General features: G+C 42.7%; 1 protein-coding gene across 4 annotated transcripts in view; it reads left to right on the top strand.

The window, feature by feature from the left end:
• The first annotated feature begins 14,932 nt into the window (after positions 1–14,932).
• Positions 14,933–24,787, top strand: part of SCAF8 (SR-related CTD associated factor 8) — a 143,130-nt gene continuing 133,275 nt past the window's right edge. For 3 of the 4 annotated variants that reach the window (XR_012715318.1, XM_075267765.1, XM_075267763.1), the window contains exons 1-2: positions 14,938–15,038; positions 24,105–24,149. Coding sequence is in view for 3 of the 4 variants with exons in the window: in XM_075267765.1 (XP_075123866.1) it covers positions 15,009–15,038; positions 24,105–24,149 (75 nt within the window). In the remaining variant the exon portion in view is untranslated. Of the gene's footprint in view, positions 15,039–24,104; positions 24,150–24,787 lie in introns of all 4 variants that reach the window. The other variant, XM_075267764.1, reaches the window with a different exon arrangement.

Raw genomic sequence — 24,787 nt, 5'->3', positions numbered from 1 at the left:
GATCCAGGGCCGGGCGAGCCAGACAACCGCCCAGGGCCCCGCGCTTAGCAGGGCCCCGCGGCGCGGCCTGGACCTAACAAAATGGTCCCTACGGACGCCGATGAGCTGAATACATAGGTGTTTAAAGCAGGAGCTGTCACAGCTCAGCTCCTGCTTTAACACTGAGCTCCGGCATTTGTAGCCGCGATGTGATGACGTCACATAGCGCCTACAATATGTGTATGAGGGAGAGAGCTGCGAGGGAAGGTGAGTGTGTGTGTGAGAACAGCATGACACTTGGGCAGATGGAGGGGGGAGAACAGCATGACACTGGGGCAGATGGAGGGGGGAGAACGGCATGACACTGGGGCAGATAGAGGGGGAGAGAACAGCATGACACTGGGGCAGATGGAGGGGGGAGAACGGCATGACACTGGGGCAGATAGAGGGGGAGAATGGCATGAAACTGGGGCAGATGGAGGGGGGAGAACGGCATGACACTGGGGCAGATGGAGGGGGGAGAATGGCATGACACTGGGGCAGATGGATGGGGGAGAACAGCATGACACTGGGGCAGATGGAGGGGGGAGAACGGCATGACACTGGGGCAAATGAAGGGGGGGGAGAACGGCATGACACTGAGGCAGATGAAGGGGGGAGAATGGCATGACACTGGGGCAGATGGATGGGGAGAACAGCATGACATTGGGGCAGATGAAGGGGGGATGGCATGACACTGGGGCAGATGAAGGGGGGAGAATGGCATGACATTGGGGCAGATGAAGGGGGGAGAACGGCATGACATTGGGGCAGATGAAGGAGGGAGAACGGCATGACACTGGGACAGATGAAGGGGGGAGAACGGCATGACACTGGGGCAGATGAAGGGGGGAGAACGGCATGACACTGGGGCAGATGAAGGGGGGAGAACGGCATGACACTAGGGCAGAGGTGGGGGGGGACATGAAACTGGGCAGATAAAGGGGGAGAATGGCATGAGAATGGCATGAGATATGAGAATGGCATGAGAATGAGAATGGCATGAGATAGACAGAGATAGAGGGGGGGACATGAAACTAGGGGTAGATGAAGGGTGTATATGAAAATGGGGGAGAGATGGAGGGGGGACATATAATTTACGGGTGACTGTAGGAGGATTATACTGTGTGGAATCACATAAAAATTGAATGAGAATGGGCAGAGTCAACATAAAAGTGGGCGGGGCCTAATTTGCTGCGGCACGCCGCACGTCTTATTCCCTCTTTCTAGTCTTCAACAGTTGGGAAGTACAGGTTAGAAGTGCGAGACCCCCCAGTAAGTAGGGCCCCGCCAAAGTCAATTGCCCAGGGCCCCACAAACCCTGGATCCGCCACTGAATCTCATCATTCATGGATGCAATCAATTAAAATATGCGATTTGCTCTGAACTCTAGAAGAGACCTGTCTTAATATATTTACCTGTAGCAATCCTCACAGGGGAATGTACATCTCTTTTCCTTTCTCTTTCCTCAGCAGGTGCCACATCACTACTAGGATCTAGTGGATTTAGTATATAGGATGGGTTCAGGGCCATATCAATACTAAGACTCATTTGGGAGCGCTTCTAAGAATGGTTAAAATGCAATTAGAAAAATCTATAGAGTTGCATAAATATATGAAATGTATTAGCCTTTGCCTGTGACTACGTCTGCGTGTTGTTGGCACCTATATTCAGCAAATTACTGGCGTCGATGGTTTGTCTTCTCCGGCATTTCGGTAGCTCTTAAGCTGTCCTGCTTCTGAACTTGTTCCTCACGCCGTGCCTGTGATTGTTCCAGCATCTCAGCAGCTCGCTGGGATGCCATATAATGAGCGTATTGTTGGCGTTGATAATCCACCTGCTCTGGCATTTCAGCAGCTGTCAAGTTGGCCTGCCGCTGAACTCGTTGCTCGCGCTGTGCCCGTGATTGTTCTGGCATCTCAGCAGATCACTGGGACCCCATATAATGAGAGTGTTGTTGGCGCCAATGATCCTCCTCAGCTCCGCTTAAGGAGATCGCTGTTGACTTCTGGCTACCTTCATAGCTGTCGTTGTTTTAGAATTTTTCAACAAATTACATTTTCTTTTTCCCGGTATGTTTAAAAGTAGCAAACTGCCAATTTGTATTAAAGGTGTTTTTCCATCCAGTGTGTCAGCATGTTGTCTGGAGCAGATCAGATAACATGCAAATGCTTGTACACAATCCACTGAGGGTTAGCTGAGTGTTTATATAGAGAGATAACAGGCCTGGCTTTCTCAGATTCTGAGATAAGCTGCTGCAAGAGCTGCTTAATGTACAGTAGTATGTGAACATAAATTCATAACAGTCGTGAAGCCATGTTATTTACTGGAATAGAAAGTAGCTTATGTTTTAATCGAGGTTACAATCTATCTATGTGATAAATTTCATTCAAATCTGTTCAGCCGTTTTCGCATGATCGAGTAACAAACACAAACTTTCACATTCACAGTTTTGGCAAAAAGTATTGGCACCCCTGCAATTCTGTCAGATAATACTCAGTTTCTTCCAGAAAATTATCGCAAGCACAAACTCTTTGGTATTAATATCTTCATTTATTTTGCTTGCAATGAAAAAACCCAAAGGAAAATGAAAAAAAGTCAAATCATTGATCATTTTACACAAAATTCCAAAAATGGGCCGGACAAAAGTATTGAGAGCATTCTTCTTTGGCAAACTGCTCCAGGTCCCTGAGATGTGAAGGGGGCCTTCTCCAAACTGCCATCAAGAGATCTCTCCACAGGTGTTCTATGGGATTCAGGTCTGGACTCATTGCTGGCCACTTTAGAAGTCTCCGGTGCTTTCTCTCAAACCATTTTCTAGTGCTGACCTAAATGTTCCTGTGTCTATTGTGCGTGGTGTCATCAAGAAGTTTAAAGCCCATGGCACTGTGGCTAACCTCCCTAGATGTGGACTGTATAATATTAGTAGGATGCATATATATTTGGAATGCTTTAACTTACCAAAGTGATTTTGCGATTGTTTATTCGTAACACATTATACTTCATGTTAGTAGTAAGTTTTGGTTGATGTTTTGTGTTTAATTATGAAAAAATAGGAAATTTGGTGGAAATTTTGAAAAATATGCATTTTATAAAGTTTGAAATGATGTGCATTGCATACAGATAGTCAGACCGCCAAAATTATATCATGCCAGGCTGTCTTGGAGGCCTCCCTCGGTGTGGCACAGAAGCAGCAGGTCGTCGGCGTATAGCAGGAATTTCACCTGACGGTCATTCAGAGTAATGCCTGTTGTTGGTGAGGCCTCCAGGACTGTAGCCAGTTCATTAATGTAGATGTTGAAGAGTGTTGGGCTCAGGCTACAGCCCTGTCCGACCCCTCAGGCCTGCTGGAAATATGCTGTCCTTTTTCCGTTCACCTTCCATAGCCTTGTACTGTCAGAGGGAGCCTTCCTTACTGCCCAGCAATAATGCTAAGCTATGAGCCCCCCCCCCCCCCCCTCCTCACCAGTACAAGTCTATACTATCAAGGGGGGGGGGCATTCCTTACCACCCGACGCATATCGGGAAAGCCGACAGTGCTCTGAATTCAGTGCACTGTTGGCTTTCTAGTGGTATATAAAACCACATATTCATGAGGACTTGAAAGGTCCTCTCTAATAAATCCGTGATCGATAGTTCAAAGTAGATTTTTTGCCAAAAAGAAAACAATGTAATGACATGTATTACCTCTGTGATTTAAATATTATCTAGCTAAAAAGAGAATAAAGGATATACAGAAAGAAAGAAAAAATAGATCAGCACAATTTCATTTATATCTTTAAAAACTTATCACATTATGTTCCTATACATATACAAATAATTAGTAAAAAATACATTTAAAATTGTTTTATATTCTCAAGCTATTCATTCAGTCTGAATGGGACTAAAGTGTGTAGCTTACATATCCAATACATTTCATGGTTAAAGGGATTGTCCACTTTCAGACCAATATTGAGACAAATGTTATGGTTTGTATAATAAAAAGTTGTACAATTTTCCCAATATACTTTCTGTATCAATTCCTCACAGTTTTCTAGATCTCTGCTTGTTGTCATTCATTTTGTTCCTTCTAGGAGATAAGTCTGACCATGGTCATGTGATTTACGGTCCATGGTCATGTGATGAGCACACAGGTGCACAGCTCGTTATAGTCACAGCACAGTAATCAGACATCTGCCTGGTAATCAACTGTGCACCTGTGTACTCATCACATGACCATGGTCAGACTTATCTCCTAGAAGGAACAGAATGAATGACAACAAGCAGAAATCTAGAAAACTGTGAGCAACTGATACAGAAAGTATATTGGAAAATTGTATATCTTTTTATTATACAAACAATAACATTTGTTTCTCAACATTGGTCTGAAAGTGGACAACCCCTTTAACTAATTGCAAAATAGGTGGAACATCTGATGTAAAAAGACCTAAGAAGCTTATGCTTGGTTCACACATCAGTATGCCATCCGTCCATTTGAATCCAGTTTGAGACTTTAAAACGGACTGATGCACATACTGATTGTATACTGACACCTTTTTATGCTGATAGCAAATGCTGTCCCCTAGAGGACAGATAAGGGGATTAAAAGTAGCAATTGTAAACAGAGTAGAGATAAGGACATACAGTCCTATGAAAAAGTTTGGGCACCCCTATTAATCTTAATCATTTTTTGTTCTAAATATTTTGGTGTTTGCAACAGCCATTTCAGTTTGATATATCTAATAACTGATGGACACAGTAATATTTCAGGATTGAAATGAGGTTTATTGTACTAACAGAAAATGTGCAATATGCATTAAACCAAAATTTGACCGGTGCAAAAGTATGGGCACCCTTATCATTTTATTGATTTGAATTCCCCTAACTACTTTTTACTGACTTACTGAAGCACAAAATTGGTTTTGTAACCTCAGTGAGCTTTGAACTTCATAGCCAGATGTATCCAATCATAAGAAAAGGTATTTAAAGTGGCCAATTGCAAGTTGATCTCCTATTTGAATCTCCTCTGAAGAGTGGCATCATGGGCTACTCAAAACAACTCTCAAATGATCTGAAAACAAAGATTGTTCAACATAGTTGTTCAGGGGAAGGATACAAAAAGTTGTCTCAGAGATTTAACCTGTCAGTTTCCACTGTGAGGAACATAGTAAGGAAATGGAAGACCACAGGGACAGTTCTTGTTAAGCCCAGAAGTGGCAGGCCAAGAAAAATATCAGAAAGGCAGAGAAGAAGAATGGTGAGAACAGTCAAGGACAATCCACAGACCACCTCCAAAGAGCTGCAGCATCATCTTGCTGCAGATGGTGTCACTGTGCATCGGTCAACTATACAGCGCACTTTGCACAAATAGAAGCTGTATGGGAGAGTGATGAGAAAGAAGCCGTTTCTGCAAGCACGCCACAAACAGAGTTGCCTGAGGTATGAAAAAGCACATTTGGACAAGGCAGCTTCATTTTGGAAACAAAAATTGAGTTGTTTGGTTATAAAAAAAGGCGTTATGCATGGCGTCCAAAAAGAAACAGCATTCCAAGAAAAACACATGCTACCCACTGTAAAATTTGGTGGAGGTTCCATCATGCTTTGGGGCTGTGTGGCTAATGCCGGCATCGGGAATCTTGTTAAAGTTGAGGGTCGCATGGATTCCACTCAGTATCAGCAGATTCTTGAGAATAATGTTCAAGAATCAGTGACGAAGTTGAAGTTACGCCGGGGATGGATATTTCAGCAAGACAATGATCCAAAACACCGCTCTAAATCGACTCAGGCATTCATGCAGAGGAACAATTACAATGTTCTGGAATGGCCATCCCAGTCCCCAGACCTGAATATCATTGAACATCTGTGGGATGATTTGAAGCGGGCTGTCCATGCTCGGCGACCATCAAACTTAACTGAACTTGAATTGTTTGTCCAAAATACCTTTATCCAGGATCCAGGAACTGATTAAAAGCTACAGGAAGCGACTAGAGGCTGTTATCTTTGCAAAAGGAGGATCTACTAAATATTAATGTCACTTTTCTGTTGAGGTGCCCATACTTTTGCACTGGTCAAATTTTGGTTTAATGCATATTGCGCATTTTCTGTTAGTACAATAAACCTCATTTCAATCCTGAAATATTACTGTGTCCATCAGTTATTAGATATATCAAACTGAAATGGCTGCTGCAAACACCAAAATATTTAGAACTAAAAATGATTAAGATTAATAGGGGTGCCCAAACTTTTTCATAGGACTGTATAATAAATGTCCTTGTCTCATATAATAAATGTCCTTATCTCTACTCTGTTTACAGTTTTCTACTTTTAATCCCCTTATCTGTCCTCTAGGGGACAGCATTTGCTATCAGCATAAAAAGGTGTCAGGGCTCGTTCACATCTGCGCCCACCACTCTGTTCTGCAGGTTTCCGTTTCCTGCATAAAACAGAGCAGGAGATGGAAGCCTGCAGGATTCTTTCTCACCCATTCATTTGAATGGGAGAGAAAGCTGTCCGACCGTGAGCGGCGGTAAGCGTTTTATGCTCTCCGTCATGAAACCGGGTTTTTTAATCTGGACACAGAGTCGGACATGCAGTACTCTGTGTCCGGATTAAAAAGAACGGTTTTGCGGCGGAGAGCATAAAACGCTCACCGACGCTCACAGCCGGACCCGGTCTGTGGTTTCCGTCTTCTTGCATGCAGAAGACGGAAAGCACAGAACGGAAGGCTGAACGCAGGTGTGAACCTAGCGTCAATATGCAATCAGTATGTGCATCAGTCCGTTTTTAGTCTCAGGGGGCCTTCACATGGAGTAAACGTGCGTGTATTTTTGCAAAATACACGTGTAAAAATGAGACTACCATTGACTTCTATGATATTTTTTACACACGTAAAAATACGCCTGTAAAATGTCATTGAAGTCAATGGGAGTCTTATTTTTACACGTGTATTTTGCAAAAATACACGCGCGTTTACTCCGTGTGAAGGCTCCCTCAAACTGAATTCAAATGAGGATAGCATACTAATGTGTGAACCAAGCATTAGCTGGGTTTTACAAGCCCGTATCACCTGTTAAAGGGATTCTACCATTAAAGCATCCTTTTTCTAATTACCACGTCGGAATAGCCTTAAAGGGGTTGTCCCATCACAAGGATCCTATCTATACTGCTTGTTAATGTGGATGTAAGACTTTTCCTAAATACACTGCTTCAGCAAAACTGCTTTGTCTGTCCACTATCTTACTTTATTCATTTTTTTGTGGCCACAGCCCTGACCTAACTGCTCCTGAGTCAAATGATGTATCTGCTGCTCTCAGGGGGGAGGGAGGAGGGGCTAAGTGCAGGGAGCGAGCCTGTGTATCTAGCTATTCCTGTGTCTACACCATGTGACCTAGGTCCTGCACTCAGATAGAGGAGCTGCTTTCATTTATTCTGTTCTCCCAGTTATCAGGCTAGCTAATTCAGTTGTGTTCATTATGGCAGAGACAGGCAGTCTCTGTATGTAACACAGAATGGAGTTGCTCCTGCCTGTACTTCATAGTCCAATGTGGGTGGGCGGAGCTACACGTGAATTTGGGGGCAGGGCTAAACGGCAGGTTGCCTGTGAAACCCCGCCCACCAAATGATGCAAGAAACCAGGAAGAAAGAAGATTTTACAAGAGTGAAGACTGCTGAGTATGTGAGGTGGGAATACCCCTTTAAGAATGGCTATTCGTCTCCTACCTTTAGATTTGGTCTCCGTCGCGCCGTTCCTTAGAAATACCGGTACTTACCGATATGCTAATGAGGTCTCGGCAGCAATGAGGGCGTCTTCCTTCTTCATCTGCCTCCTCCTCTTGACTGTCGTCTTCTTTCTTCGTCATGTCTGACGCCTGCGAAGTCGGCTCTGACAGCGAGACCCTGTTAGAGCCGACTGCGCATGCGGGCGGCCATATTTCCATGGCTGCAATTGCACGCATGCGCAGAACGCTCCTCACATCTTCGCCAAACAGAGTGTACTGCGCATGCTCAGTAAGGTCCATACAGCCCTCCGATGCCTGGATGAGTTCACTCAGCCTTGGAAATATGGCCTCTGGCCGGCAGAGCCTACTGCGCAGGCGTCAGACATGACGAAGACGACAGACAAGGGGGAGGAGGCAGATGAAGAAGAAGGACGCCCCCATTGCTGCCGAGACATCATTAGCATACCGGTAAGTACCGGTATTTCTAAGGAACGCCAGGCTAGCCAGAGTTTCCAGTGATGTCAGTCTAAGATGTGAGTGCTTACTGTAGCAATATAGTAATAAAGGCAATTTGGGGTCTTTGGGCATTGGCTCTGAATCGGGTGGTCCTGGCAATCCTGGTGGGTTTTGAGTACCAGATAATTTTAGTAATAACCAAAATTGTATGGCAAAAATACGTGATTTAAAACTAAAACTTTATTAGAATTACTTAAAAACTAACACATATATACAGTCCTATGAAAAAGTTTGGGCACCCCTATTAATCTTAATCATTTTTAGTTCTAAATATTTTGGTGTTTGCAGCAGCCATTTCAGTTTGATATATCTAATAACTGATGGACACAGTAATATTTCAGGATTGAAATGAGATTTATTGTACTAACAGAAAATGTGCAATATGCATTAAACCAAAATTTGACCAGTGCAAAAGTATGGGCACCTCAACAGAAAAGTGACATTAATATTTAGTAGATCCTCCTTTTGCAAAGATAACAGCCTCTAGTCGCTTCCTGTAGCTTTTAATCAGTTCCTGGATCCTGGATGAAGGTATTTTGGACCATTCCTCTTTACAAAACAATTCAGGTTCAGTTAAGTTTGATGGTCGCCGAGCATGGACAGCCCGCTCTCAAATTGTTCAACATAGTTGTTCAGGGGAAGGATACAAAAAGTTGTCTGAGAGATTTAACCTGTCAGTTTTCACTGTGAGGAACATAGTAAGGAAATGGAAGACCACAGGGACAGTTCTTGTTAAGCCCAGAAGTGGCAGGCCAAGAAAAATATCAGAAAGGCAGAGAAGAAGAATGGTGAGAACAGTCAAGGACAATCCACAGACCACCTCCAAAGAGCTGCAGCATCATCTTGCTGCAGATGGTGTCACTGTGCATCGGTCAACAATACAGCACACTTTGCACAAGGAGAAGCTGTATGGGAGAGTGATGAGAAGGAAGCCGTTTCTGCAAGCATGCCACAAACAGAGTCGCCTGAGGTATGCAAAAGCACATTTGGACAAGCCAGCTTCATTTTGGAAGAAGGTCCTGTGGACTGATGAAGCAAAGATTGAGTTGTTTGGTCATACAAAAAGGCGTTATTCATGGCGTCCAAAAAAAAACAGCATTCCAAGAAAAACACTTGCTACCCACTGTAAAATTTGGTGGGGGTTCCATCATGCTTTGGGGCTGTGTAGCCAATGCCGGCACCGGGAATCTTGTTAAAGTTGAGGGTCGCATGGATTCCACTCAGTATCAGCAGATTCTTGAGAATAATGTTCAAGAATCAGTGACGAAGTTGAAGTTACGCCGGGGATGGATATTTCAGCAAGACAATGATCCAAAACACCGCTCTAAATCGACTCAGGCATTCATGCAGAGGAACAATTACAATGTTCTGGAATGGCCATCCCAGTCCCCAGACCTGAATATCATTGAACATCTGTGGGATGATTTGAAGTGGGCTGTCCATGCTCGGCGACCATCTAACTTAACTGAACTTGAATTGTTTTGTATAGAGGAATGGTCCAAACTCCCTTCATCCAGGACCAAGGAACTGATTAAATCTACAGGAAGCGACTAGAGGCTGTTATCTTTGCAAAAGGAGGATCTACTAAATATTAATGTCACTTTTCTGTTGAGGTGCCCATACTTTTGCACCAGTCAAATTTTGGCTTAATGCATATTGCACATTTTCTGTTAGTACAATAAACCTCATTTCAATCCTGAAATATTACTGTGTCCATCAGTTATTAGATATATCAAATTGAAATGGCTGCTGCAAACACCAAAATATTTAGAACTAAAAATGATTAAGATTAATAGGGGTGCCCAAACTTTTTCATAGGACTGTATTGATGTATACTGTTACTAGCATATAGCCCTATATTTGATGTTGTCCTTGTATCTATGAAAACAAGAACAATATGGACTAAACGCTGAATTCTCCTACACTCACACCTATTCAGTGTAGGATAAGGATAAAGACGCTTCTGATAAAAAAAACGCATGTGTGCCTAACATCCACATACAATACACAGGACTTTTAGGAGTAACTGCCCAACCACACCCTCACGATATGCCCTGTGGTCCTCATTAACATATCCAGAACCAATGAAGGGCATATGCTGATATAGAAAATATGAGGAACGTGCGATTATATAAACAAAGGGAATTGATATAGTATAAGTTGCACTCAATTAAGAGCTTTTGTATTAGCAACTATCTTCCCTTGTTATAACTGAAACAATTCGCTACCATGTAGACATAGCTTGTTTATGGTCTATCACGGCCAGTTGCAAGTTATACCTATATAAGGCTCTTTGCACACTGATAAATCCTGAACTCCTATTATCCAAAATAAATGTGGATGTATTGATAAGCCACATCAATTTACATTTGGGTGAGGCAGAAATTAATAAATATCCCACTGCCTAAAAACTACTCCCATTAGCTAGCGGGGCATAATGTTAGGCATGTGCTATTACTAGAATAGCCCTCACTGGAGCCCAACCCCGATATTCAGCAAAAAAACTTCTCTACGCGTTTCCCTTGGCATTTCCCTATCTACCAAGTTCATCAGGAGAATATCCTATGCCTAGGAGATGAATAGAGAACCCCAAAAACAAGATGATTGCGGTAACAACCACAGTTCTCGGCGCCCTGATGGTGGACGCCGATACTTGATGTGAGCCAGCGAGCGTCTGCAAAGCGCTTCTATATGTGTTTCTCACACAAGCCGCCAACCAATCCTGGAGCGGTTAGGTGTGGAGGCGTGGCGGCAAGTCTCCACCCCACTTTCCCATTATTTATCGTCTCCGGACCGAAGCTCTACAGCCGTCTGCTTATGGACACGTACTGCAGGCACTATGAACATACAGTGTTCCCGTAACTAAATAGATTCAGGCGCATAAGGTGATAACATCGTACTGGATTCGGGGATAAACCATGTACATATTGCTTTAGCACATAGATTAAAGCGTAAACCGTTTGTTAGCCCTCAAGGTGAAACTAATAACGCTCACCAGAGGGAAAACGCACTGCTACAATAAACGCTGCAGTGTGAATCATGACCTACAAATATACCATGAACAGATAAAAACTGGTAAGTATATATCAAGAATTGCATTCCCTACCTTCAATTAAATCATTATACCCATGCAAGCTGTCAATTATACATATATTTGAATAACTGACCCTTATGGTCAAATTAATGTATATTTGGAGACCGATGTACAACATAATGGTAGGACAATTAGACCTCCGTTGTTTTGATGTGAATTATGTCCTATATCCAAATTCATACATTCTAGAAGGAGAGCATATTTCAAAAATTATATTATCAAATGGGTAAGTATAAAAATATAATTTAGCCATTGTTGTCTCATCTATGATAACCTGGGACTTACAAGATATCACATTGGACCCAGGAACTACATTTAGATTGCATCCTGACAAGTATTATAGCCAAATATATCATTGAAACTCAGTTCATATGTACAGTTAACCCCTCATAGTGGACATCATGTCCCTCGTGACTATATCCATATCTTACACCGTGTATAAGTCCCAGCCGGGACTATAAATAAACTAGTTGACCTGTTCAATGACTAAATAAATGGCGCAAATGAAATAGTATCATTTAATCCATGAGGCTTTACTGTTTTTAGACGATACGTCCATTGTGCCTCTTTCTGTAATAGACGACAATCAAGATCCCCTCCCCTAATATTTGACTTAACCAAATCGATACCTTGAAAGGAGATACTTTTGGGGTCACCACCGTGACACTCCCATACATGTTTACTTATAGGTTGTTCTTCGCCTCTGTTAATGTTACCAATATGTTCTAAGATACGCCTCCTAAATTCTCTTGTGGTTTTGCCCACGTAACTCAAAGGGCAAGTACAGGTAACTAGATATACAACACCTGTAGACTTACAATTGATAAAGTCTCTATTCTGGAATGTTCGATTCGTAACCACACTTTTAAAGGAGACACTCTTATTCACATAAGGACAGGCCTTACATTGTCCACATTTATAGGTACCATGTGGTATGTTTCTTTCTAACCAGTTGGTTTCTCTAGGGGCTGGGTCAAGATGGCTATGAGTCAGCAGGTCCCTGAAGTTCCGGCCTCTACGGTAAGTGATGGAAGGATACTTAGTCACAGCATCCGCTATGTCAGAATCCAATGACAGAATCTTCCATATCGGATTCAACATGTGTTTAATCTCTTGGAATTTATCATCGTAGGTGGCAATAAGACGAATTGAGGTCTCATCTTTTTCTCTGAGTCTAGGTGCTAATAGTTCTGGATATGTTAATGAGGACCACAGGGCATATCGTGTGGGTGTGGTTGGGCAGTTACTCCTAAAAGTCCTGTGTATTGTATGTGGATGTTAGGCACACATGCGTTTTTTTTATCAGAAGCGTCTTTATCCTTATCCTACACTGAAAACGTGTGAGTGTAGGAGAATTCAGCGTTTAGTCCATATTGTTCTTGTTTTCATAGATATAGGACTATATGCTAGTAACAGTATACATCTATATATGTGTGTTAGTTTTTAAGTAATTCTAATAAAGTTTTAGTTTTAAATCACGTATTTTTGCCATACAATTTTGGTTATTACACAAGAAAACCCATATTGTTTGTTGTATTCCAGATAATTTTAGTGAAGATGCCCTGAATTATCTTAAACAATGGTTTGGGGAGGTTGATGGGAATAACCTGAAACAGTTAAAGGAGACTAGGAAGAATATTCATTGGTCTGTGGGCGATAGGAGATGGACACCAGATGTTGCACCTCTGTTACCTTACACAGGCATCGGGGGAGTTCCTTACAACAACGATATTTCCAGCCCCGGGGCAAATAACGGGAAATCTAACAGTGTGCTGAATTCAGCACACTCGACTTTCTAGCGGTATATAAAACCGCATATGCATGAGGAAATTAAAGGTTCTCTTTAAAGGGGCTCTATCACTAGGAAAAGTCATTTTTAACTAATCACACCTTTGCATAGCCCTTAGAAAGTCTATTTCACACCTACCTTTTGTATGTAGATTGCCTCACTGGTTTCTGAATAAGTCCGTTTATATTCATATGCTAATTAGACTAGTGCACGATAGAAGGTGCACACCTCTCCTATTGTCTTCTATGGGAGATGGCTCCTGCTGCTGCTGATGACTCGCTTCCTGTTTGCTTCACACACATAGAAGATAATGGGAGAGAGGAGGCTGCTGGGAACTTCCTGTACTGGCTGGAGGCTCATTAGCATATGAATAAAAACGGACTTATTCAGACACCACTGAAGCAATCTACATACAAAAGGTAAGTGTGGAATAGCCTTTCTAAAGCCTATGCAAGCATGTGTTTAGATAAAAATGACTTTTCCCAGTGATAGAGCCCCTTTAAGGAGAAACTTTCATGTCCTCAGAGATATGCATTGCTGTATACCACCAGCAGTGAGCTGAATTCAGCACACACAGTTGGCTTTCCCAGTATGCATTCCAGTGCTGGAGATATCGGAACGGATATCTCTCCACTCTCAGAAAAGAGGGGCTTACAGCCTGGCGTCATCCATGAGAAGCGGGAAGAGGTGAGGACATTTTTATTATTTTCTAGGTCCATTTTGATTACATATAAACTTAAAAATAAATAGGGCAAAGCCGACTGCGCATGCCCGCAAGAAAATGGCCGCTTACAATACTGTGTAAGCAACCATTGTCTTGTGGCCGGTGGGCATGCGCAGTCGGCTTTGCCCTAGGCCTGAAAGTTTGAAGCCTGACCCCGGAAGAAGACGTTACTCAAGAAGATGGAGGCGGCACTGGAGAGTTCTCTTGCAGCATTGGGGACGCCCCCAGTGCTGTTTGAGTGCTGAGGCCCGCCTCCAGTGCTGCATGAGAACGCATTTGCATACTGACAAAAACCGGATTTATACCGAATGGCAGCGTGAAGAAGACATCTAAAGGTAGGAGAAGAATAGCCTCTCTTAAGGCTATTCCTATGTGTTAATGAGAAAAGTTTTAATAATAGGATCCCTTTAAGGTCTCATATTTTTAGACCTGTATATAATAGATGACAAGTCACTTCTAGTTTTATGGGCCGAATCAATGTTAATGACACAAGGGACAATAAAGCGATGAAGCACAGACACGTATTGCTCTTGAAGTAGCCGCCATCTTCCGCCTGTATAACGTACTGTGTGTTGCAGGATACACGGGCTCTCCGGTGCGGCGCACTTACTCACTTTTTTTTTACATCAGACGACACCGCTTCCTATAACCAGCACTAGATGGCGCTATGACTGGAAGCCCTGCGGAAGGCTGACTGGATACCTTTTCTTTTTTTTATGGTGAAAGGAAGTCACGTGACGACCCCGGCCACACCTTCCCATTATCTGCGTGTAATCAGAGCTGACGCTGGCGCGCTTTCTTATGCTGACTTCTAATGTCAGTGACTGTCTCGTACTGTTCCCAGTGTTATCACATAGGCTGCAGCAATACCACACGTAACATGAGTAGTATGAGCGCCAGCAGTGTGCTGACCGGCCGTATGACGCCACTTATTGCCGCCTTTGCTAGGACTCGGTGAGGGGCGCTCGCACCTGTTGTGTTCAGTCTATCAGCAGCTCAGAGCGTCCTCATACAGAACAATACACATGGCGAGCCGCGCGAGCGCCCCCTCCTGGGCACAGCACAAACCCTTCCTCGCCCTCCCCTTCTCCTACTGTCTCCTCCTCTTCGTCGTCTCTCCCCCTCGCCGCCTCCTCCAAACAACACGGCGTTCCTACATCAGCCGACAACATGGAGGCCGTCAAAACCTTTAACAGCGAGGTTCGTAGCCATCCATATCTCCCTGTCTCTGCGTCCTCCCTCTCTTCTCCTTCCCTCATCCGCAGACATAGCACTGGCGCCTTCCTCGTCTGCTCCCGTGCGCCTGTGATATCGCGGGCCTGGGCGCAGGATGACCACTTCCCCTCTCCCCGCGCTCAGCCCGTGCCCGCTCCAGCACATTATATTGTCCTCTTCCTCCATAGCGGTTACCAGTGAGGCCGGCTCATGTTCCAGTGGCCGGATATGTCCTTGTTGAGCAGCTACAGCGCGGCCATCTGTATGCTTAGGCTGTGCAGTGCAGAGGCCCGGCCGATGACCCCAGTGTGCTGCATGCAGCTCATGGCAGGCGGTATGGAGCTTGTGCTGCGGGCTATCTGCTGCATGTTAGCTGGACCACTGAAGTACCTGGGCAGGCCCGCACACTATATACCAGATGGAGGAGTGCCATTGTAGGAATAGGAGACCATATCTGAGTAGATAGGAGGGAGACGTGTCTGGAGCAATGGAAAGAAACTACTCCAGGTATAAGGCAACACCTGGAACTCTATCTGCTGTGGAACTACAACTCCCAGCACTTCTCTGGCTTGTTTTAAGAAGAACAGAGCAAGTAGATATGCTGAGACTTGTGGTTCCACAACATCTAGAGTGACGAAGGTTGCCGACTTCTGCCATACACCTACTGGCAGTATTTCAGAGCCCAGTGCACACATCAGAAGCATGTAATACTGTCATAGGCTGGAGTCACATCTGCCTTAGAGACTCTGCTGCAGATTCCGCCAAGTCCATGAAAGGAGGACTTTTCTCTCCGCCAGTTTCAGTATAAAACATTATAGTCTATGGGGTTCCGCAGGTTGTACACAGGTAATGGCTTTTTAAGCGCACTGGCTCTCAGGGCTCATTCACATGTGGGGCGGATTTTGACCATATTTTGACTTGGCTCCCCGAGTCAAAATATGGTCAAAACCCACCTGCCACGATGCTGCGGCTTCCCCCACCCCGGAATCGGCTCAATAAATGGGCCGACGCCGGAGGTTGCAGCTGCCAGGCGGAAGCCGTGGCTCAGCGAGCTGCGGAATCCACCTGAAAAAAGGGCAGCTCGCTTCTTTTTTTCCGCTATCAGCAGTTGCCAATAGCGGAAAAAAGAATGCTAGTGGTCTCCATAGACCACCATTGTAACGTGGATTCCACTGAAGTATCAAAGTGCTCCACTATGTAGGGAAAGATTTACTGAAACTATCTAAAAGCATGACTATCCTAGTTGTTCATGGCAACCAACCACAGTGCAGCTTTGATTTTGTATTTTGCTCCTGAAAAATGAATGCTGCATTCTGATTGGTTGCATTATTATGTCACACTTGACATTAATAAGTTTGGAACAAATTATTATCCACTTCAAGGAGTAAAAAAAAAATGGATAGCTTTTCATGATCTGATCAGCCTTTTCCTGGAGCATGCAGAACCCAGTGTTATTTACATACCAGGTGCTCTGCTGCTCACTTGCTGCACTTTTAGTAGTGGAAGTTATCTATGAAGCAACGATGTCTTATAGACTTGAATGGGACACACTGCTGTGTAATACAAATAATTGATTGCCTATCTTAAGTATAGGCCATCAATTTTCAGAAGCTGGATAACCCTTTGTATATACTGCTAGAAAGCAGACAGTGCGGCGAGTTCAGTGCACTGTTGGCTTTCCCATTAAGTGCCCCCGGGCTGGAGATATCAGTGCCGTTACCGATATCTACCCACTGTCAGAAGGGAGTTCCTGAGGATTGAAAGTGAAAATGCTATTCAGTCTGTTGGCAGCATGTTATAGACCAGGAGGAGCTGAACAGATTGATATGTGTTTTTGGGAAAAGATTCATTATAACATATCATTCATTAATATTTCTTTTTGTTCTTCTTTTGCTAAGAAGTTAAGAAAGTGATTTTGTCAGTGATTGACAGCTATTTCTAAATGCACATTTATAGAAGGGAGGCTGTCTATCACTGATACGACCTTCTCCTTGACTTCTTAAGTATAGAAAGACCAAAGAGCTCTCTTATCTACCTGTAGTTGTCAGACTCATGACCCTGTTCCTGCCACCTATATTCTCTCTTTCTGTAAATGGCTTTCAGGGCTAGAACCTTTACTTGGTCAATTCTTCTGTTATCTCTATATGTAAATCCAGAGATAACTGTGGAATTAAGTATGGGGTATGCTGCTGGCCTGATCTAAAAATAAGAAAGAGGAGACAGGAGAAACCCTAGGATGAGAAAATCCTTTCAAGCTAAGGCCCCAGGTAGTGAAATGCAGTTAAAAACACAGCAAACACAAATTTTTGCATTACATATTAAATGGTAACAATGCGTAAAATTTATCCCACGAAAAAATAAGCCCATGTACGGTATGTGAATGAACAATAACGTTATGGCATTTAGACAGAGTGAAAAGCCAAAATCGAAAAATGGCTGCAATGGAAAGGGGTTAAGAAAGTGTAAAATAGGTAATGGGGTATCTGATTTTTCTAAATTTTATGATCAAATTTTTACTATTATTGTAGGTAAAGAATGGCCTTTTAAGCATTGCCCTTCAAAAAGATACAGGGAACAGCACCCTCAAACTCATCTGCTCATGGGCTTGTTCTAGATAGCCCAAATTTGGATTTCCATTTCAATTGTTGCATAATGAAAACTTTTACATTTTAAGCCTTAGTCATAAAAATAGTTTTCATTCCCTCTTATTTTTTATGATATATATTTGTTTCCATGGGTAAAACCATTCCTGACGTCCAACAGAGGCACTACTGATTCGCAATAGGAAAACATCGTTTCATTCAGAAACGTGCATTTATGGGTTCCTGAGCAGATGGCATATAGATGATAATTGTATGCTGTCCGTGTTCTCCATGGTCCCATACATCGCAATAATGAGGCCAAACCGCAAAACGGACTAGGAATAGGTGACCCGTGATAATAAACGGTCGTATATAGGGGGACCATAAGCAAAGAATGAGAGCGTGTGCTATTGTAAAACACTGATAGCGCAAGCACAAGGTTGTGTGTGTTCCCTAACCAATCTGTGGGGCTAGGGTCATAACGTCTGGTTTTGGTGGAAGATTCGCTTAATTCAACACTGGTGATTTGTACAATGCATGAAAAAGTCACCCATTTTTTTCAAGTTTTTTTTTTTTTTTTTTAAACAAAAATTGATCAATTTGGTCACTTTTATGTCTCTCTTCTGGCCATTATCCTGAAAGTCAGTATGGCATGGGCGAGGCCAGTGGCCTTGCCAGAATTATGATCATTTATGCCAGTTTACTGATGCAAATGGTGCCTGAAATCTGTGTTCGCTATAAGACGGCATAGATTTTAGTGCAGCCATATCACCTTCCTGGTTTCTGAGGAGACGTGCCTCATCATAACTGAAGCGCATAATTCACAGGAGATGTGAAGACTGGTGTTGAAAATGCTAGACTATAAATGTTCCCCATTATATTGTCTGAAAGACGATCCCTTCTATAGTAATAGTTGTCTACTCAAAGTGGGTTTCCTTATCCTGCTTTTACCTTCCTCAGTAAACAACATGAACACAGTGCATGGATTGTGGTGCAAAACTGAGAGTGCTCTCTCTGCCGCTTGCTATACTATTAAGAACTACCATGTGACATCGGACAATGCAACCTTCATCAAAGTCCCTTTCCCTTGTTCCTTCCTCATCAAAATGCTTCCTTTGTCTCTCACATAATGTGCTCCCTATAGCCACCCTCTCTCACATATGGCCAGAATTCCTCCCCCTGTCATCGCCAGGTCACTATGCCCCCATTACGTTCATCAGTGTTATCAACAACAGTTGGTGCATCTTGCAGAACCAACAATGTTCGAGGGGTTGTCCAGTTCTACTACATAAATGTTAGTAATTGTGTAATGAAAAGTTGGACAATTTTCCAATATACTTTGTCTATAAATTCTTCATGGTTTTTTAGATCTTTGCTTGCTGTCATTCATTCTGCTTACTCCAGTGGATAAAAATCATCCTATAGTCATGTGATGGACACATACATATAGCACATACAGTGGGGCAAAAAAGTATTTAGTCAGTCACCAATAGTGCAAGTTCCACCACTTAAAAAGATGAGAGGCGTCTGTAATTTACATCATAGGTAGACCTCAACTATGAGAGACAAAATGAGAAAACAAATCCAGAAAATCACATTGTCTGATTTTGTAAGAATTTATTTGCAAATTATGGTGGAAAATAAGTATTTGGTCAGTAACAAAATTTCATCTCAATACTTTGTTATATATCCTTTGTTGGCAATGACAGAGGTCAAACGTTTTCTGTAAGTCTTCACAAGGTTGGCACACACTGTTGTTGGTATGTTGGCCCATTCCTCCATGCAGATCTCCTCTAGAGCAGTGATGTTTTGGGGCTGTCACTTGGCAACATGGACTTTCAACTCCCTCCAAAGGTTTTCTATAGGGTTGAGATCTGGAGACTGGCTAGGCCACTCCAGGACCTTGAAATGCTTCTTACAAAGCCACTCCTTCGTTGCCCTGGCGGTGTGCTTTGGATCATTGTCATGTTGAAAGACCCAGCCACGTTTCATCTTCAATGCCCTTGCTGATGGAAGGAGGTTTGCACTCAAAATCTCACGATACATAGCCCCATTCATTCTTTCATGTACCCGGATCAGTCGTCCTGGCCCCTTTGCAGAGAAACAGCCCCAAAGCATGATGTTTCCACCCCCATGCTTTACAGTAGGTATGGTGTTTGATGGATGCAACTCAGTATTCTTTTTCCTCCAAACACGAAAAGTTGTGTTTCTACCAAATAGTTCCAGTTTGGTTTCATCAGACCATAGGACATTCTCCCAATACTCTTCTGGATCATCATGCTTCATGCTCTCTAGCAAACTTCAGACGGGCCCGGACATGTACTGGCTTAAGCAGTGGGACACGTCTGGCACTGCAGGATCTGAGTCCCTGGTGGTGTAGTGTGTTACTGATGGTAGGCTTTGTAACATTGGTCCCAGTTCTCTGCAGTTCATTCACTAGGTCCCCCCGTGTGGTTCTGGGATTTTTGCTCACCGTTCTTGTGATCATTTTGACCCCACGGGGTGAGATTTTGCGTGGAGCCCCAGATCGAGGGAGATTATCAGTGGTCTTGTATGTCTTCCATTTTCTAATTATTGCTCCCACAGTTGATTTCTTCAATCCAAGCTGGTTGCCTATTGCAGATTCAGTCTTCCCAGCCTGGTGCAGGGCTACAATTTTGTTTCTGGTGTCCTTTGACAGCTCTTTGGTCTTCACCATAGTGGAGTTTGGAGTCTGACTGTTTGAGGGTGTGCACAGGTGTCTTTTTATACTGATAACAAGTTTAAACAGGTGCCATTACTACAGGTAATGAGTGGAGGAAAGAGGAGACTCTTAAAGAAGAAGTTACAGGTCTGTGAGAGCCAGAAATCTTGATTGCTTGTAGGTGACCAAATACTTATTTTCCACCATAATTTGCAAATAAATTCTTACAAAATCAGACAATGTGATTTTCTGGATTTGTTTTCTCATTTTGTCTCTCATAGTTGAGGTCTACCTATGATGTAAATTACAGCCTCTCATCTTTTTAAGTGGTGGAACTTGCACTATTGGTGACTGACTAAATACTTTTTTGCCCCACTGTACATGACCATAGACTGATTTTTATCCACTGGAAGTAAGCAGAGTGAATGACAGCAAGCAGAGATCTGGAAAACAGTGAAAAATTGATACAGAAAGTAAACTGGGAAAATAACTTTTCTGTAAAAAAAAAAAAAAAAAAAGTGTTTTTTTTTTGCTGAAACTGGATGACCTTTTAAGCTCCTGAAATGTCAATTTTATTACTAGCAGTGCAGTGTTTTGCAGAAACAAGAAATGAGTATAGGTATTAGACTTGGGTGATATCATAAGCAATAACAGATTTAGCTTAGCACCCTACACTGTATAGTGGCTGTGCTTGGTATTACAGCAATCCTATTTAAATGGTTATGTGATCAATGTATGTAATGTCATAGGCCTTAGAAGAGGGTGCAAATAGTTTGAGCTCCACAAGATCTTCAAACAACTTTATACTAAATAGGTAGGGTGCTGGAAGTTGGGCCCTCGCCAATATGGTACTCTTGGCCCATCCTTTGCATAGACAATTTTATTGCTCTGGAAAACCTCTTTAATTTGCATGCTCAGGGTGACAGCTCTTATCAGATAAGGTACATCATTGAGACCTAGTAAAAAATCCTCTTTAACAGATATGTTGGTAACATGATTACATGCGGTTTATTTATATATGGTTAATAGACGACAGTGCTAACTTTTTTCCTTGTTTACTGATGCACCACGTTCACCATAAATCGCACAGCACTCCTTCCTGGACGTGGATGTGATCATCCATGCCAGTCAGCCTTCCTCAATGAAAAAACTGTTCAAGGGAAACCATCCCATGGAGAAGACTGATGGACTTGTTTATAATAAGTGTATATCAGTGAATTGTACATAATAACATTCCCAACACGTGTTATATAAATAATGGCCTATAGTGCGCGGATTGTGTCCAAATAAGCAATAAACAGTTTAGCAGGAGCAGTGTTTGCAAAATATTTGTTGGAATTAAAGATAACCATCCAACATGGCAGATCTATAAGTGTGTAATCATTGTTATACTATTATAGCTACACTAGTGGGTATGTTCAGTTTACTTTGTACGCTGCATAGAAAGCCTATTAAGGTCATTTCCCACAGAGGAACTTTAGGCGGTTTTTGCATGAAATTCCTCTGTAAAAAAGCTTTTTGGGGGGCACTGAGAAAAGAAATATCTTTCAATAACTTCCATTGACAAAATGGACAGAAAATTATGGCATGCTGCTTTCCTGGTAGGAAGCAGTTGCCATCTGGTACCTGAGGGAGCCTACAGGTAATGATATGAGGATTATAAATGGCACATGGTATCAGGAGAGCTTTGGTAAAGGTTTTGGACAGAGGTAAGACCCACGCAGTTAAGACACTGAATCTTAGCAAGGACTGTTTGAGAAGAAAGTGGGCTATACAATAGATAGAACTGCTATCTGAGCTTTACTGGCTCCTTTAAGTATAACTAAGCTTTAGGACAACATTTGATTTTCTCGCAGTATTTGTGTCATTAACACATTTAGTCTCCTTTCTGTGAAGTCCTGCCTCTCTTCATTTTTTCATTTGCTGGTGATATAAAATATGGACAGTAAAAATAGTATAACCAGGTACAAAAGCACAACTGGGTAGAGAGAAAATATTCAGCAGTCCACTGCCACGCTCTGACAGTGGACTATACATTGGCCTCAGGAAGACGCTAGACCAGCGTCGAAACGCGTAGTCTCTTTTACTACCTGTCATTGGAACCAATAAAGTGATTTTCTACTAAATGTTTTCTCTCCACCCAGTGGAGCTTTTGTACCCGGTTTTACTATTTTTACCGTCCATATTGCTATGTTTTATAATGCCTGAGATATAAGTGCTTGAAGTGACCCTCCCCCGTATGTACTCCATATACAGTTACTGAGCGAGAGGCCAGGACAGATCTCAATACAGAAGCCAGGGAAAGAATAAAGAGCTGCAGGATTTCACTGAAAGGAGACAAAATGTATTAATAAATACTGCCCAAAAAAGCTGTCTGAAAGATTAGTTCCGATTTCACTCAACCATAGCATGTACTTACATCATTACTTACTCTCCTAATACATTTCTGCATTTTAAAGGCATTTTGTCCAAGTACCTCCCCACAATTAGAGATGAGCGAACACTATTCGAAACAGCCGTTTCGAATAGCACGCTCACATAGAAATGAATGGACGTAGCCGGCACACAGGGGGTTAAGCAACCAGCCGCCGGCAAAGTCAGCGTGCCGGACGCTTCCATTCATTTCTATGGGAGCGTGCTATTCGGAACGGCTGTTCCGAATAGTGTTCGCTCATCTGTATAATAAATATGCGATTGCCAGAGACCCCATAGCGGGAACCCTCATTGACTACAGAACAGGAATCTTGAGTCTTCTCCTTGTCTTTGTTAGTGTGGCAAATCTAAAGTATAGTCTGAATAAAATAGAATTGGTGTTGGAAAAACAGCTGAAAGTTGTGATCTATTGATACCGCTCCTCACTGTGATCATAAGGTGAGAAGAAGTGAGGATTGCTGAACCCCTGTTAAAGCAATAAGTGAGGGTCCTAGCAATCCTGTGGCTAGGTGCTAAGTGTGAGTGGTAATTGATAGTTCGCTTAAAGTGCTAGTCTCCCCCCCCCCCCCAATAAGTGTTTTCCATTTGAAACAATAAAAACTATGTACTGAAAGTACAAAATAATGGTTTACTATGGTGGCATTGGAGTGTTAAACATTGTCCACTTATAAATAGTGCCTGCCTATTGAATCCCTGCAACAGTTTCATGTGTAGCTTTAGAGTAGGGCTACATGGCAACATTGGTTGTGCAACATAAAGACTGTAATGTTATAACAGTTCATCCGAAGTGGGGTTGCATTGCAACCTAATACGACTGTGATGTGTCAAAAAAATCCAAAGCTGTTCTATTTTTGGTCAGATGTTGCGTGTGATTTTGCCACCATAGACTTCAGTACAAGTCTTGCGTGGCTGCTATTCGCCTGTGACCTGTCTGCAGTTTCGGCTGCTTTTTATTTCAACGTCCAACTGGTTTCAGACAAGTTGCACAGATTTTTTATTTTGTTGCACAGCTTGTCTGAGACTCGATGTCACACAAGCAAAGATTCCATGTAGCCCTAGCCATCTATTGGTATTTATTACATTATGTTGTTAAGTCAAGGCTTTGTTCACACTGCCATCAGAAGCTCCATAAAAGTCTTGATCAGCAGTTGTGTTGCACAGCGTCGCTCTGAGCTACCCCCATTATAGGTTAATGGGATAATTCATACCTCAGATCTGGCCATAGCATTGAGGCTTCCATTGTGAACAGAAGCCACCCTGCAGCTGTGAACATAGCCTGTTTATTTTGGTGGAAGAGGTAAACGTAACAATTTCAGAGTTATCATGTCTAATATAATCTGTCATTTTTTCCAGGGCCGACATCAGGGTATAGAAGTGCCCCTATATCGATCTAGTCAGGTTTGAATATTTTCTGAGAAACCTGTAACTTAAATGAATTCTGCATGTCATGCTTTGTTTAGATTTTCTTGTACATTGCTAAATGATGTGTTGTCCAGTGAGTGCAGAGGTTGATGGCTGGTCCGTAGCATGAACCAAGTGTTGGTCAGATAGTCCTCATGAAAGCTTTAGAATTGACAGTGACTTCATGTGTACCACCTTAGAGTTTTGTGTAGTTGTGTGTAGACTCTTTTAGTTTGTAGGATACAATTCGCTTCATTTGCGTCGAACTAGATTAATAATGAAAATTGTTTGAAAGAGAACTGGTATAGATTTACTAATGTGTTACCAAAACTGGAGATGAGGGTGCTCAGAATTGTGTACCATAATATTTAGCAGTTGCGGCAGGTTATAACGCTGCTTACTCGCCGTACTTTTAGTAGCAGTAGTTTTGGGTATTGCAGTGATGTTCCATGGACTTCGACACTGCTGCTCTACCCACGACCAATGCTCCTGCAGGTATGGTGAATGAGCAGCTGATCTGCAGAGTCCCAACAGTCAGACCCCTGCCAATCTTAAAGATGGACCATCAGTTTTTAAATGGTTAATAACCCCTTAAACTTTGCTACTTCTCTTTTGACATACAGTTGCATATATAT

This window comes from Leptodactylus fuscus, chromosome 3 (genome assembly GCF_031893055.1).
Source record: "Leptodactylus fuscus isolate aLepFus1 chromosome 3, aLepFus1.hap2, whole genome shotgun sequence".
Classification (NCBI taxonomy): domain Eukaryota; kingdom Metazoa; phylum Chordata; class Amphibia; order Anura; family Leptodactylidae; genus Leptodactylus; species Leptodactylus fuscus.
This window is presented reverse-complemented; position numbering and strand designations above follow the sequence as displayed.